At 43.5% G+C, this 12,853-nt stretch overlaps 1 protein-coding gene across 10 annotated transcripts in view; it reads left to right on the top strand.

Annotated features, from left to right (window-relative positions):
- The window catches only part of EPHA4 (EPH receptor A4), a 149,572-nt gene that overhangs the window by 92,573 nt on the left and 44,146 nt on the right, over positions 1 to 12,853 (top strand). Inside the window, exon 6 of one of the 10 annotated variants that reach the window (XM_042995420.1) lies at positions 5,998 to 6,063. The exons of 8 other annotated variants lie outside the window; for them this stretch is intronic. In XM_042995420.1, coding sequence (XP_042851354.1) covers positions 5,998 to 6,032 — 35 coding nt within the window. In that variant the 3' untranslated portion in view covers positions 6,033 to 6,063. Of the gene's footprint in view, positions 1 to 3,433; positions 3,639 to 5,997; positions 6,064 to 12,853 lie in introns of those variants that run through there. One more of the 10 variants, XM_042995419.1, reaches the window with a different exon arrangement.

Here is a 12,853-nt window from a genome sequence, read left to right as displayed (position 1 = left end):
ACAATCAATGCGTTCTTTCTCGAGTAGTGATAAATTTAATAAAACCAAAATAATGAGTAGAGAAAAGAAAATAACTGAGTACAAGAGGCATACTGTGTCTTTTATGACTCAACTGGCAAGTTCCCATTCTTTCTTTCTCTGTCATCTTTTAATTAGACAGATTATGTTATTTGAGTAGGATAATGGAGAACAGTGGGAATTCTCATCCCCACTGGGTATAATTGCTACCTGTCTTCTACATGGTAAGGGGAAGGCTTCAAGGAGACGGTGGGAGAAACAGGAACATCTTAGAGCAATTGAGCTAGGAAATGTGCTCCAGGAATGGTGGCGCCAGACTTTGTGGGGTCTGAGGCTTAGACAATTTTTGTGCGATTTCAAGCATATCCTACAAAAGTGCAAATATCAAATGAAGGACAGAGCTTTGGAAAGGACCTGTGCAAACTTCTTTCGCTTCAGTGTGTATACTTCTGCCCCCGACTAGGGTGACATGAACACAGATGTCAGGTAATGGGGCCATTGTGGGATGGCAACCAAGGGTAGGAAGGAATAGGAAGAAGGGAGAGAGATCAGGAAGGCCAGTTTGGCCTGGTGCGAAAAGGCCTTGGAGAGCAAAGTCGTTCTGGAATGGTGCTGGCCACAGTTAGGCGTGAGGGGCAGCATGGGAGTGGCCTCAAGTGTGGTTCGCAATCAAAGTAACAGGCAGAAAGCACACCCCTGGCGACTTGGAGAATGGTGATGGAATATTAAGCCAAATAGGACGTGACCAGAATTGACGCTTTTCTGTAAGTTTGAGAAGTGAGAGGAGCAAGGGGGAAGTTCTGTTGATATTTTTGAAGCACAGATGTCTGACTTTTCTGTTAGTGCCCTTGAGGTTGGCAAACCAAAACCCAGGGGCCAAATCTCCATCGTCTCCCAGGTGGTGTATATAACCCACTAAAAATGGTTTTTCTATTTCAAAAGGGTTGAAAATAACCAAAAGAAGAAGAATATTTTGCAACACTGGGAAATTATATAAAATTCAATTTTCTGTGTTTGTAAAGAAGTTTTGCAGGAACAAAGCCCCATTCATTCGTTGGTGGACTGTCTGAGACGGCTTTCACGGGGCAAGAGCAGAGCTGGGTAGTTTCAAGAGAAGGAGTGGCCCATACCGCGTGTATAGTAACCATCTCACTCTTTGTGGGAAAAGGTTTGCCGGTATCTGCTCTGGAGTACTAAATCGAGAAAGAGGACCAGTCAGGAAGGAGGTTGAAGGTGTTGACATGCTGGTGTCATTTGTCAGAAACCACCCTGGTCAAGGTTGTGGTGGATTAACATTGAGATTAATCTCACATTCGAGACAATTTTCCTAATTGGCAAGACCCCTTCCATTGCAGAGGTTTGGGCTACATAAACAAGATCTCAGGGAATCAGGTAGAATTTCAAGCATACCTTCACTCTCCTGTACCACAGACCTTTTTCCCAGTGACCCTCAGGTTTAAATGTATAATGTAGAACCTGCTTGAGTGTTCTGATCAGGCGATGTTCAGTTTTCTCGAAAATATGCATTCCGAGCACTGTTGGGTTGCTAGATGCTGACAGCGATTTCCTTCTTAAATAGTCATAGACGCTCTCTTATACCTTGGCCCTTCATGGAGATGATCTCTCATTTGCCTTTGATCTCTTGTAAATCATGTTCTATTTTTCTTACTCCTAAGAAAGAGGAAAAACATGCAATGAAACTAGTTGAATGTTAAGTCGGAAATCTTTCTCAAGACCCATTTTTAAAATTCTTTAAACAAGCTGTAGAGCAATTCTGTTGAGAGATTTTGCTGGGAAGTTGTTTGCGAGTCCTCGGTGGTTGGTATGTAATCCTTAGGACTTCTGAGTGGAAGCTGGTTAGAGTCCTTTCTGTGCATGAGTAATTACAGGCCCGAACCAGGCACACAATGGGCTTCAGAGAAGCCAGGCTATGGTTTTCTCATTAACAGCCCGGATCCTCCTATGGGCTCCTGGTTTACATCACAATGCCTAGGAAATGTACATTTTATTTTTTTATTAAAAAAAAAAAATTTTTTTTAATGCTTATTTGTTTTTGAGACAGAGAGGGACAGAGCATGAACGGGGGAAGGTCAGAGAGAGGGAGACACAGAATCTGAAACAGGCTCCAGGCTCTGAGCTGTCAGCACAGAGCCCGACGCGGGGCTCGAACTCACTAACTGTGAGATCATGACCTGAGCCGAAGTGGGATGCTTAACTGACTGAGCCACCCAGGCGCCCAGGAAATGTACATTTTAAAACATGCAGCACATTTTTATTTTTTTTAAGAAAGGGAACAGTCGCTTGATTCTAATGTTATACATAAAATAATTTCATGTCTATTGAATATTGTTGCCGCCTTTATAATTATTAAACATACTCACTAATTGTGATCATAATTAACAATAAAACAAACTTGGGGCGCCTGGGTGGCTCAGTCCGTTGGGCATCCGGCTTCGGCTCAGGTCATGATCTCACGGTTCGTGAGTTCGAGCCCCGTGTCGGGCTCTGTGCTGACAGCTCAGAGCCTGGAGCCTGCTTCGGATCTGTGTCTCCCTTTCTCTCTCGTACCTCTGTCTCTGTCTCTTAAAAAATGAATAAATGTTAAAAAAAAATTAGAGAGGATAAAACAAACCAGGAGATGTATAGTGGTACACAGCTTCTTTTGTGTGGCACCAGGGTCCATGAATTTATACCCGGGTGGGTGCCACAAGTCCTGATGGGGAGAAAGAAAAATAAAAGAACCTACTAAATTATCCAGCTTCAAGGCTGACTGAACAGCATAGACAAATAGTGTGTATTGAGCCTACTAGTAATTACTGTATATATAAAAATTGCATTGCATTTTAAAAAAGGTGTTGGTACAGTTGACCCTCAGACACTGCAAGGGTGAAGGACATCAACCCCTATACTGTCAAACGTCCACATACAACTTTTGACTCCCCAGAAGTTGACTACTAATAGCCTACTGGTGGCCAGAAGCCTTCCAATAACATAAACAAGCGATTAACACTTATTTTGTCTGTTATGTATCTTACATGCTATACTCTTAGGATAAAGTAAGCTAGGGAAAAGTAAATGTTATTAAGGAATTCATAAGGAAGGGAAGATACATTTATAGGACAGTCTTGTATGGAAAACAATCCACATGTAAGTGAACCTTCTCAGTTCAAACCCATGCTGTTCAACAGTCAACTGGATTCCCTCTAAGAAAATGAAAGTTTTATTTACACCCAAGACTGAGGACACCTTTTTTCCCCACTCCCATCCCTTCACTCTTACATAAATGTCCATATTCACATACACGTGTTTGTGTGTGTGTGTGTGTGTGTGTGTGTGTGTGTGAAGGGAAATCCATTCTCCGGCATTCACCCTAAACACTTGACGTCCTCATTCTGATTCGTTTTTCATTTCTCAGTGCTGTGCTTATTACTTCGAACACGAACACCGCCTTTGCACCCTCTGGAGAAGCCATCAAGAGATTTGAAAAATAAGTGCCTGGCTGAGATGAGAAATGAACAGCGCAGGACTAGCCAAGGTTTTAGGTGGGCTTCTACATTGATGAGGTATCACTCCAACTGGCTCAATTAATGACTACCTCCTCCGAGGAGCTAGGAGAGACCCTAGAGTCTAGTTTGCATTGAACATTAATAAAAAGATCCAGAGAAACTTTATCAAACCTCCCATTAGCCCCCTACTAATATCTTTAAAGGGTTTTTTCCTTTAAACACCAGGAAAACCAAGAGCTGTGCTGCAGGACTAATCTTGCATGGAAAGATCTTAAATCTACAGGGACTCATTAAATTGTGTGTCCAGATTACCCCCGCCGTACAGAGCCTTCTCCGCACATCAGTGTCTGCATGCTGTTTTCACGTGGGTGTACAGCAAGAGAGTATTCCAGATGTTGTCTTCAGGTGAAGACTTGGGAAGATTTTCTTTTTCTTTCTTTCTTTTTTTAGGTTTTACATTTTAATCCGTCAAGATAAGCAAGCCTTAACGCTATCCATCAGTGTTAAAAATAGCTTTAAAAAAAATTCATTTATTTTGAGAGAGAGACAGAGAGAGCACAAGTGGGGAAGGGGCAGAGTGAGAGAATCCCGAGCAGGCTCTGCATTGCCAGCACCAAGCCCGAAGTGGGGCCCAAACCCATGAAGCTGTGAGATCGTGACCCGGGCCGAAACCGAGAGTCAGACGCTTAACTGTCTGAGCCACCCGGGCGCCCTAAAAATAGCTCTTTTTAAAAAGGTCTTCCCCCAGCATCCACCTTTTGCGCCCAACACACACGGGCGTACTTCTTCCTCCTTGGCCTGTGCCGGAAGAATGAAAAAGATTCCATGGGCTGCCCCAGAACCACGGTGACAGAAAAGAGAGGTGTGTCACACATCAGTGTGGCCACTTCCCTAGGGACCACCCTGGCTTCGTTGGAAAATGTCACTAATGATTGGATCTCACGTGTGAAGGCTGGTACCCAGAGCGCTGTGGGAATTTGGCTGATCGGTCAGCAAAATGGCCATCAGTACAGGCACAGAACTGAAGAAACAGAACCTTGCATTAAATTCCTTCTTCCTCTATTCTGATAAGTTGGTCAGCTCGTGCTAAAGGAACTCTTTGTGGCTCTCCTGAACCATCTGGGGTTTTTTTTTTTGGTTTGTGTTTTTGTGTTTTTGTTTTTTGTTTTTGTTTTTGTTTTTGTTTTTGTTTTTTAATTACAAGGCACGAGGACTACCTTTCTAAAACCCAATCTACCCAAAATATCTTCTGGGCAAATGACGATGATTTGAAATATCTGTTTTATTTTGTGATCCCTCTTGGAAGGAGAGGGAGAGGGAGGAAGGAGAGGGTGGGCCACTTCTTTTTGCCTGGCATCTTCCAAATGATAAGCTCTGTGTATGAATTTCTCAGGCAGTGTGATGCTCCCTGTCAAAAAAAAAAAAAAAAAAGCCTCTTTAATGAAGGCTCTGGGGTGGATGATTTTTAAAAACTTCTTATCTAGGAACCTTTTGAAGGTGATGTGTGCATCCCAACAAGACAAAAATGTGACTGCGACTTCTCAGTGGGTATTAAATAGGGACTGCCACCAATGAGCTCACTTGGGTGAGATCCATCGATTAGCACAAGCACTGAATGGGGCAAGCTCACGACGGCTCCCGGAGGGTTGCTATTTTCTAGATAACATACTGCAAGCCGTCAATCTGCCTCTTGAATCAACCCTAATTTATTTTTTTAGCATACTGAGGGTGTATTTTGAGCATAGAAAGTGTCTAGGTGGGCAGAGAGCACAGCTTCTTCCACATTCCTGCATCAAAGCCAGAGGCACACATACAAACAGGCTAGAGATTTTGAATATGCAACTAGCTGAAAGCTTATTCAAGTGTTCCCTCCACTTTCCAAGATGATCAACGACCATTTTTTTTTTCCATCTGAAAAATTGAGATGATCTGAAGAGTTGTTGGTGTAGCCCTTATTTGCACGGAAACTCACTGAATCCTACAGGGCTCTAGCAGAGCCCGATATGGGGAATCTTCCCAGGAGGACGCTTTAGGAGACTTGAGAATTCGCGAAACTAACATCAGCTCGTTTCTCCCCATTTTAACATCGGGGTGGTGATTATCATTACAGTATGTAATTGGGATTCTTGTTGCTTTGTTTTCCACCGAAAGCAGGGAGTACAAACATGGCAGAATAGCAGCCTGTGAAAATTAGTGTCATAGAACTTAAAAAGCATAAATTGTGTTCGCAGCCCTCATCGCAGACACCAATGGCGAGTAGCCATCTAATTCAGGTGTGGCTCGAAGAGGCTGGTGACATATCTAAAGAATCTTTGTGTAATATAAGAGGGTATTGTCTGGGGAAGAATGACAGACGAGAAGCCCTTTAAATCTCACTGTAAACTCTTCAAGAGTATAACCTTCATTGTACGCGTGCTTCGGATGATGGCTTTTTCTCTTTCTCTCCATCCTCTCTCTTCCCTTCCTGTTTCAGAAGGACATGAAATAGTTTCGGGAAAGTGCCTGTAGTGTGCTGGTGCCCTGCTCCACTGTCTTTCTTGGAGACCATGCTGTGGGACTCTTTCTAGGTGATGTGTTGTTCTAATGAGGTCCTTTTGGGATTTACAGATTGACTCCTGGGTGGGGCCAGTAATACTGAATTTCACACCTCAGCAAGTTCTGTTAAAGAGGGATCCCGGTGAGATGCTGTGAAACCTCCTAGTTAAAAAAGAAAAAGAGAAGAAAGAAAACAAAATTCAAGCCCTGAAACAATGAGAGATTTCCTAATTCATTCTTTGTTATTCTTTAAGACCACAAAAGTTATCTTGAATTCTCAGACACAGATCCAGTTGGAGACATCTATTGGCCTTAATCACATTTTAAAATTTAATAGGTCCGCTGTTTCAGCTTTGGTCTTATAATGCCTGTAGGAGTTTAAACTATCTGGCACATACAATTTAGTTTCTGGCTGATACCCCAATATTAAAAAAAACATTAATTCTATGGTTGCAAATTCCCAAGCTTAAAATTCCTTCTCATAAATTATGCTCCTTTCTCTAACCTCGATCATAGCTTTTATGACAATTGCCAAAAAGATAGGGTTTCAAATATGAGGGCTGTAAGAATATCATTTCGTGGCCCTAGTTTTGAGAGCATAGCATGTGGTGACCATTTGTGTATGAAGCATTTTCCAAATGTGCCGGTTGTAATTTAACCCAAAGGTCTCTGTCGCTTCTCTCCACTTACCAGTCACTTTGTGCTTGTCTCTGTAGCGACCGAGAAACTGGGCAGGAAAGATCTGGCTACAAGGAAACAAAGCTTTCCCTAAGTAGTGCTAAAAACCAGCTCCTCAGCATTCATTCTATGGCTTATGGATATTGGCCCCTGAATATTTGATTTCCCTGTATTCAGACCTTTCCCAGACTTCCGTGTATGAAGCCAACTGGGAATAAAATGGAGAGTCAGGGTTGGATTTCTTCCCGTTTCTCTCTCCCTCCCTCCCTCTCAATCTCTGTCTCTCAGTCTCTCTCTCTCTGTCTCTTCCACCTGCAACACTCTACTTTATCATCCATGGCCATCATTTCTCATCATTTAGCCCTCGTTGTTTAAGCCAAGCAACATTTGGACTTGGAAAAATTCCAAGTAGCACAGAACACATAGGTTCGCGACCAAAATTGTATTGAAATGTACCCTCTGCCTATCTATTCTACCCTGTCAGTGATAATCTGTAGCTTATAATTTCATGCTCCACTTTATTCTTTGTCAAATATTTTTCATCTGTGTGTGTGTGTGTGTTTGTGTGTGTGTGTGTGTTTGTTCCTGCTCTGTCCATGTGTTTTGAACTGCAATTAGAGAAAAGGACATTGAGTTATTACCCAGTAGTTTTGGATTTTAAAATGACCATGGTTGGTGAGGATGCTTACTATTTAAGGAGCTAATATCCTCAATTTTAGGTTACCATAGCTTGCTTTTTTTTTTTTTTTTTTTTTTTAGCAGCTCATGTGGTCTTTTTAAATGACCATTAGGAAAAATAGGTATCCTATTCCAATTGTATATGTGCTGGGGAATTGGATGGCTCAGGAGATGACTAATGGGACTCTAGACCTTTCCGTCTTTAGGTCACCTCCTTGAATCTGGACTACATCATAAGTGGTCCAAGTCCTGACCATCTGGCAGCCATTGAGTGGCTGTGGTAATGAAATTGGTCTCAGTCCAGGTCTTAGTCGACAGGTGTTCACATCGTAAGTGACACTAATTGACTTCCTACTCTTTCAATTTGGAAGACGGTGGACTGTCACTGAGCCGGTGATGGGGAAGGAGTTATTCATGATATATTCAGAGTCCAGCGAAAGCCAAGGAATTCAGGGCCTTGAGCTGGCACCAACCTGGCACCTCACAAATATTGTACTTGTCTCTTATGGGTTCCATTAGCCTCAGAAATTAAAAAAAAAAAAAAGTAGCAATCTAATTTCAAAAGATATACAATAACTCAGAATGGCTAATGCTGCTTTTCTGTAGGTCTAGGAACCTCGTGTGTTGAGGTTTTTCTCTTCCTCTCGTATTATGGTGATTGGATGCCTCCTATGAAGATTCCATGTAAGGAAGAAAGAAAGAAAATTGCATTCTGGGCCTCTATGATAATATCAGGCAGACTCTTTGTTTCTATTCTTTCAATTTTTTCTTTGTTTTGGGGTTGATCACCAGGTCACCCAGTCGGAACACATGCTATGGAGAATGTGGTAAGTCTGTCTTCAACGCTCTTGTGAAATGAAGACCAAGGTGGAGAAGTAACTTTGAGACCTTTTATTAACAATAAATTTCAGTACACAGGGTTCCGAGGCTTCATCCAGCACATACTCTTTCCATTGTTCCAGGTGTCTGAGTCCAGAATAAGCTACCGTTTGTTCACTCTCACTCGGGGCCTTGACCTGAGGGTAATTTGGCCTGACTTGGAGGCCAGGTATTATTCGTATTATTAGGAGCACTAGCATGACTAGTAGCGATGCTAATTAGTACTGGTAGTACTAGGAGTAGTAAAATTTTATTCCCTGAAGTTTATCGAATAACTCTTTTTTTTTTTTTTTTTTTTTTAACTACACACATTATTTGGATGTCCCCATAGCAAGGGGCAAAGAAAGCCACACTCCTGAATCAGTTATCGCACTTACAAAGTCAAGATGACAACAGTCACAGTGGATCTGTTTATTGAAACAGACGACTCTTTTAGCGGAATGATCAATGTCTTACCTCTTTCTGAAAGGCTTTCCAGGGGTAGGAAATCATCGGGCATCTGATATAAAGTAATGAACAAGGCCTTCTATTGGTCAGTTTCTGGAGCAGGCTTTTAAGCATGTCTGCCTGTAAATGTAGAAACCTGAGTGTGGAAAGTAAAAGGCGAGAGCAAAAGATTTACTGGGCGCATCTATCTTCCTGGCTTTTAGAGTCTTTGTGATTAATACATCTTTAATAGGGGACTGATCTAGATGCTTCGCATGTCAGAAAGCTAAATGTTACAGCATTGTCTCCTTGGTTCCAAACACAGCAGGACGATTAGCAGCTGTCTGAGTAACAAAGACAACCTGAAGCCCACAGCACAGCTTTTATTTTCCAGATTTGGAAGGCTCGAAGCTCTCCAAGAGCCGAGTTGACAGCTCGAGGAACAGAAGCCTCGATTCAGAGCAGCTAACCCTTTGCTACTCTCTATGCTGTATTTCTGCTCAGCAGAACAGAACCTTTCCTTTCCACCATCCTCCGGATTCCAGAATAAGTTTGGCAGACGTTGTTGGGCATGGAGGGGCTCACGTTGCCCAAGGCTCGTCCTCCTGTCTCATCAAGACACATCCAGACTCATTGCAACTAAGAGCTTTTCCTTGATACTTTTCAACGTCCTGAGAAGCAGTGAGAAGGTTCATCTTCCTAGCGGCATTCAGAGAAAACAAAATATCGAATTTTTTACTCTTGCTAAACTTTGCCCATTCCCTTATCTTAAAACGGTTGCCTTGCTCAGGCAAATTCTTACAAATTGCCTTCCAGTAGAAAGACTTGTTTTTCTATTTGCCTCAAACTGGCATTCGTACTTAACAGGAAATACACACTGAATCCTGCCATGTTTCTGTTGGCAAATGTTGGGCTACCCTTATTGGAACCTGCCAACAAGTTTCTTAGTAAGCAAATAGAAAGTAAAACAAGCCGCTGTCAGAGGAAACAGAATACACACTTGAACTACAGCAGAGACACTCGGTGCCCCTAAGCCATCCCGTTATTCTGGGGGATACGTGCCTTGGTTCCAAGTTGAGCTTTTACTCACTTGTGATTCTACAGCTGATGGTATGGCTATACAGGTAGTAATGCTAATTTAAGATGGTAATTTTTATTTTATTTTATTTTTTATGTTTTTAATGTTTATTTCCTTTTGAGGGGGGGAGAGAACGCGAGCAGGAGAGGGGAAGACAGAGAGGGAGACACAGAATCCGAAGCAGCCTCCAGGCTCTAAGCTGTCAGCGCAGGGCCCGACCCGGGGCTCGAACTTGGGAACCAAAAGATCAGGCGCCCCTAAGATAATAATTTTTAAAAAGTAAGGGGTGCCTGGGTGGCTCAGTCGGTTAGGCATCCGACTTCAGCTCAGGTCATGATCCCGTGGTTTGTGAGTTCCAGGCTCACGTCGGGCTCTGTGCTGACAGCTGATCTTCTGTCTCCCTCTCTCTCTGCCCCTCGTGCACGTGCAGGCAGGCTTTCTCTCTCCCTCTCTCTCTCTCTCTCTCAAAAATAAATAAACCTTAAAAAATAGTAAAACAAGCATTTAATTAATACATTTTCTTTACTATAGAAAGCAGGGATTGCTGTACGGCTCAAATATGAAACAGAACGATTAACTCGTTACAAAAGTCCTAAGTTGCAAAAACTTAGATCTTTCATGACACCTTTAGACCTTTACCCCAAAGATTAACTAAACATTTTGGATGGGTCTAGTATTAATTTTCGTATTTCATCCCTAATACCCTTAGTTAACGCTTTTCTTTGTCTTTTATAGCCTTTTGATTATGAAATATACACACATACAAAAGAGTGGATGAGACATAAACATATAGTCAATGAACTATCCCAAAGCGAACACCTGTGCCGCCATAAACCAGGGCAAAGAATAGAACGTCGCCAACCTTCCACAGGCTTGCCCCGTACTCCCTCCACCTTCCCTAGCTTCACATACTGTTGTTTTATTGTGCAATTGAATTTTTCCATTTTAGACAATTCTTCCCTTAGCCCTCTAAGTAGTTCTCTTATGAGGTGATCCATCTGTAAAAGCTTTAAGCTTTGTCTAGACACAGAGGTCATGTCTAAATTACCTCTGGATTTCTGGCAAGCAGGAATGCACATAGGTGGCCCTGTACCTGACTGACGTAGAGCAGACCTAAGATTTGCTCTGTTGCTGACGCTGCTGCAGGAGAGCAAGCCATTTAACGTTCAGATCTCTCATTTCTTACCAGTGCAAGGAGGGGAGAGATCAGAGGCCTTTGGTGGCTCAGGGGTTGAAAACTGTGGGCTCCGGGACCAGGCTTGTGAATTCACCGTTTATATGCTGTCACTCGGGGCAAGCTCTTCAAACCCTCTGTGCCTTCGTTTCCTGATCTGTAAAAGGAGAACAATAATAATACCTGCCTCATAGGGTTTTCGTGAGGGTGATAGGATTAACTTATTCAAGGCCTTTGAGACAGTGCTGGGCACGTAGTAGTTACTCAATAAATGCTCACTTGTTGAGCGTGTGTTTACAGGCGCGTGATACGGTAGGAGGATTGTATGCTTTTGAGGCAGGCACTCTTGGGCTTAAAAATTTCATTTTATAGCGCTGGTCCGATCACCGAACTTCCATGTATTACCTAAGTTTGCAGATATACATTCAAAGGGGATAATTATAAGCGCTTCAGAGGAGATGCAAGGATGAAGCCATGTTACCGTTGAGCCCAAGGGCCTCACCGAGGAGACCAGTATTTGCTCATTTGCCCATTCTTCTCTGTTTTCCTCCAATTCACGTGGCCCAGGCCACGCCAGCTGGTCACTAGGCAATGGAGAGGAACCCTTTTCTGCAAAGAAAACTCAACCGAGCCATCTGGAGAACACCACTGTCTTTCCCCGTTTAACGTTAAGACGAGCTCAGCGGAATCTTTGAGCCCAGGAATGTGGGACTCTGCTGAATCCACTCACGGGTAAAAGACCCGTGGCCGATCGTGTCCCTGCAAACCTGCATCTTCTATTCCGGGCAGGGCCGATCTCAGGGCGCGCTCGCCAGAGGAGTGCGTCGATATCTGCTCACGGTGCATGCTCATAGGTGCATCCCCAAGAGGGGACCTGAAGGCCATTCAGGCAGCTTTAGACCACCGCTTAATCTTCTGTAGCCAGAATACACTACACTTTAGTTAGTTATTATATGAAAACGGTATTCGAAAAATGCCTTTTTTTTTCTTTTTGCCAAATGGCTACACTTTACCTGAATGAATATCTGCTGTAACCCCAAATGTCAGTGAGTAGGTTAACTGACATTTAAAATTATTTCTTAGGGGCGCCTGGGTGGCTCTGTCGGTTAAGCGTCCGACTTCGGCTCAGGTCATGATCTCCCGGTCCCTGAGTTTGGGCCCCACGTCGGGCTCTGTGCTGACAGCTCGCAGCCTGGAGCCTGCTTTTCGATTCTGTGTCTCCCTCTCTCTCTGACCCTCCCCCATTCATGCTCTGTCCCTGTCTCAACAATAAATAAACATTAAAATTATTTCTTGCCCAAGTTACATCCAGCGGGTGGTGATGAGGGAGGGGTTGGTGGGAGAGCTTTGAAGACGGACGTGGGCATCAACATCCAGCGGGCAGACTGTAAGTTAGAGAGGATGGAGGGACCCAAAGACGCGGGCCTAGAAGAGGAATAGTCACTTAAACCCACATTCCCTTGCTGAAATTCAGTCACGTGAACCATCTGACATGTAAGGGAAATGTAGTCCCTGTCTGAGCAGCTCCATCCCAGAACAGTTATTTATTCTTTTTTTAAAAGTTTTTGAAGTTTATTTATTTTGAGAGACAGGGAGAGTGAGCAGGGGAAGGAGAGAGAGAGAGAGAGGGAGGGAGGGAGGGAGGGAGGGAGGGAGGGAGGGAGAGAGAATCCCAACCAGGCACTATCAGTGCAGAGCCTGATGCAGGGGTTGAACTCACGAACCGTGAGATCATGACCTGAGCTGAAACCAAGAGTCAGACGCTTAACCGACTGAGCCCCCCAGGCACCCCCAGAAACAGTTATTTAGGGGAGGGGGGCTCTCATCTTTTGGGCAGTTAGCCATAGAGGTTAATCCCAACACCTTCACCTTTCTTCTGCA

Source organism: Panthera tigris, chromosome C1, assembly GCF_018350195.1.
Source record: "Panthera tigris isolate Pti1 chromosome C1, P.tigris_Pti1_mat1.1, whole genome shotgun sequence".
Lineage (NCBI taxonomy): Eukaryota > Metazoa > Chordata > Mammalia > Carnivora > Felidae > Panthera > Panthera tigris.
The sequence above is the reverse complement of the archived record's forward strand: the minus strand, read 5'-3'. Positions and strand labels throughout refer to the sequence as shown.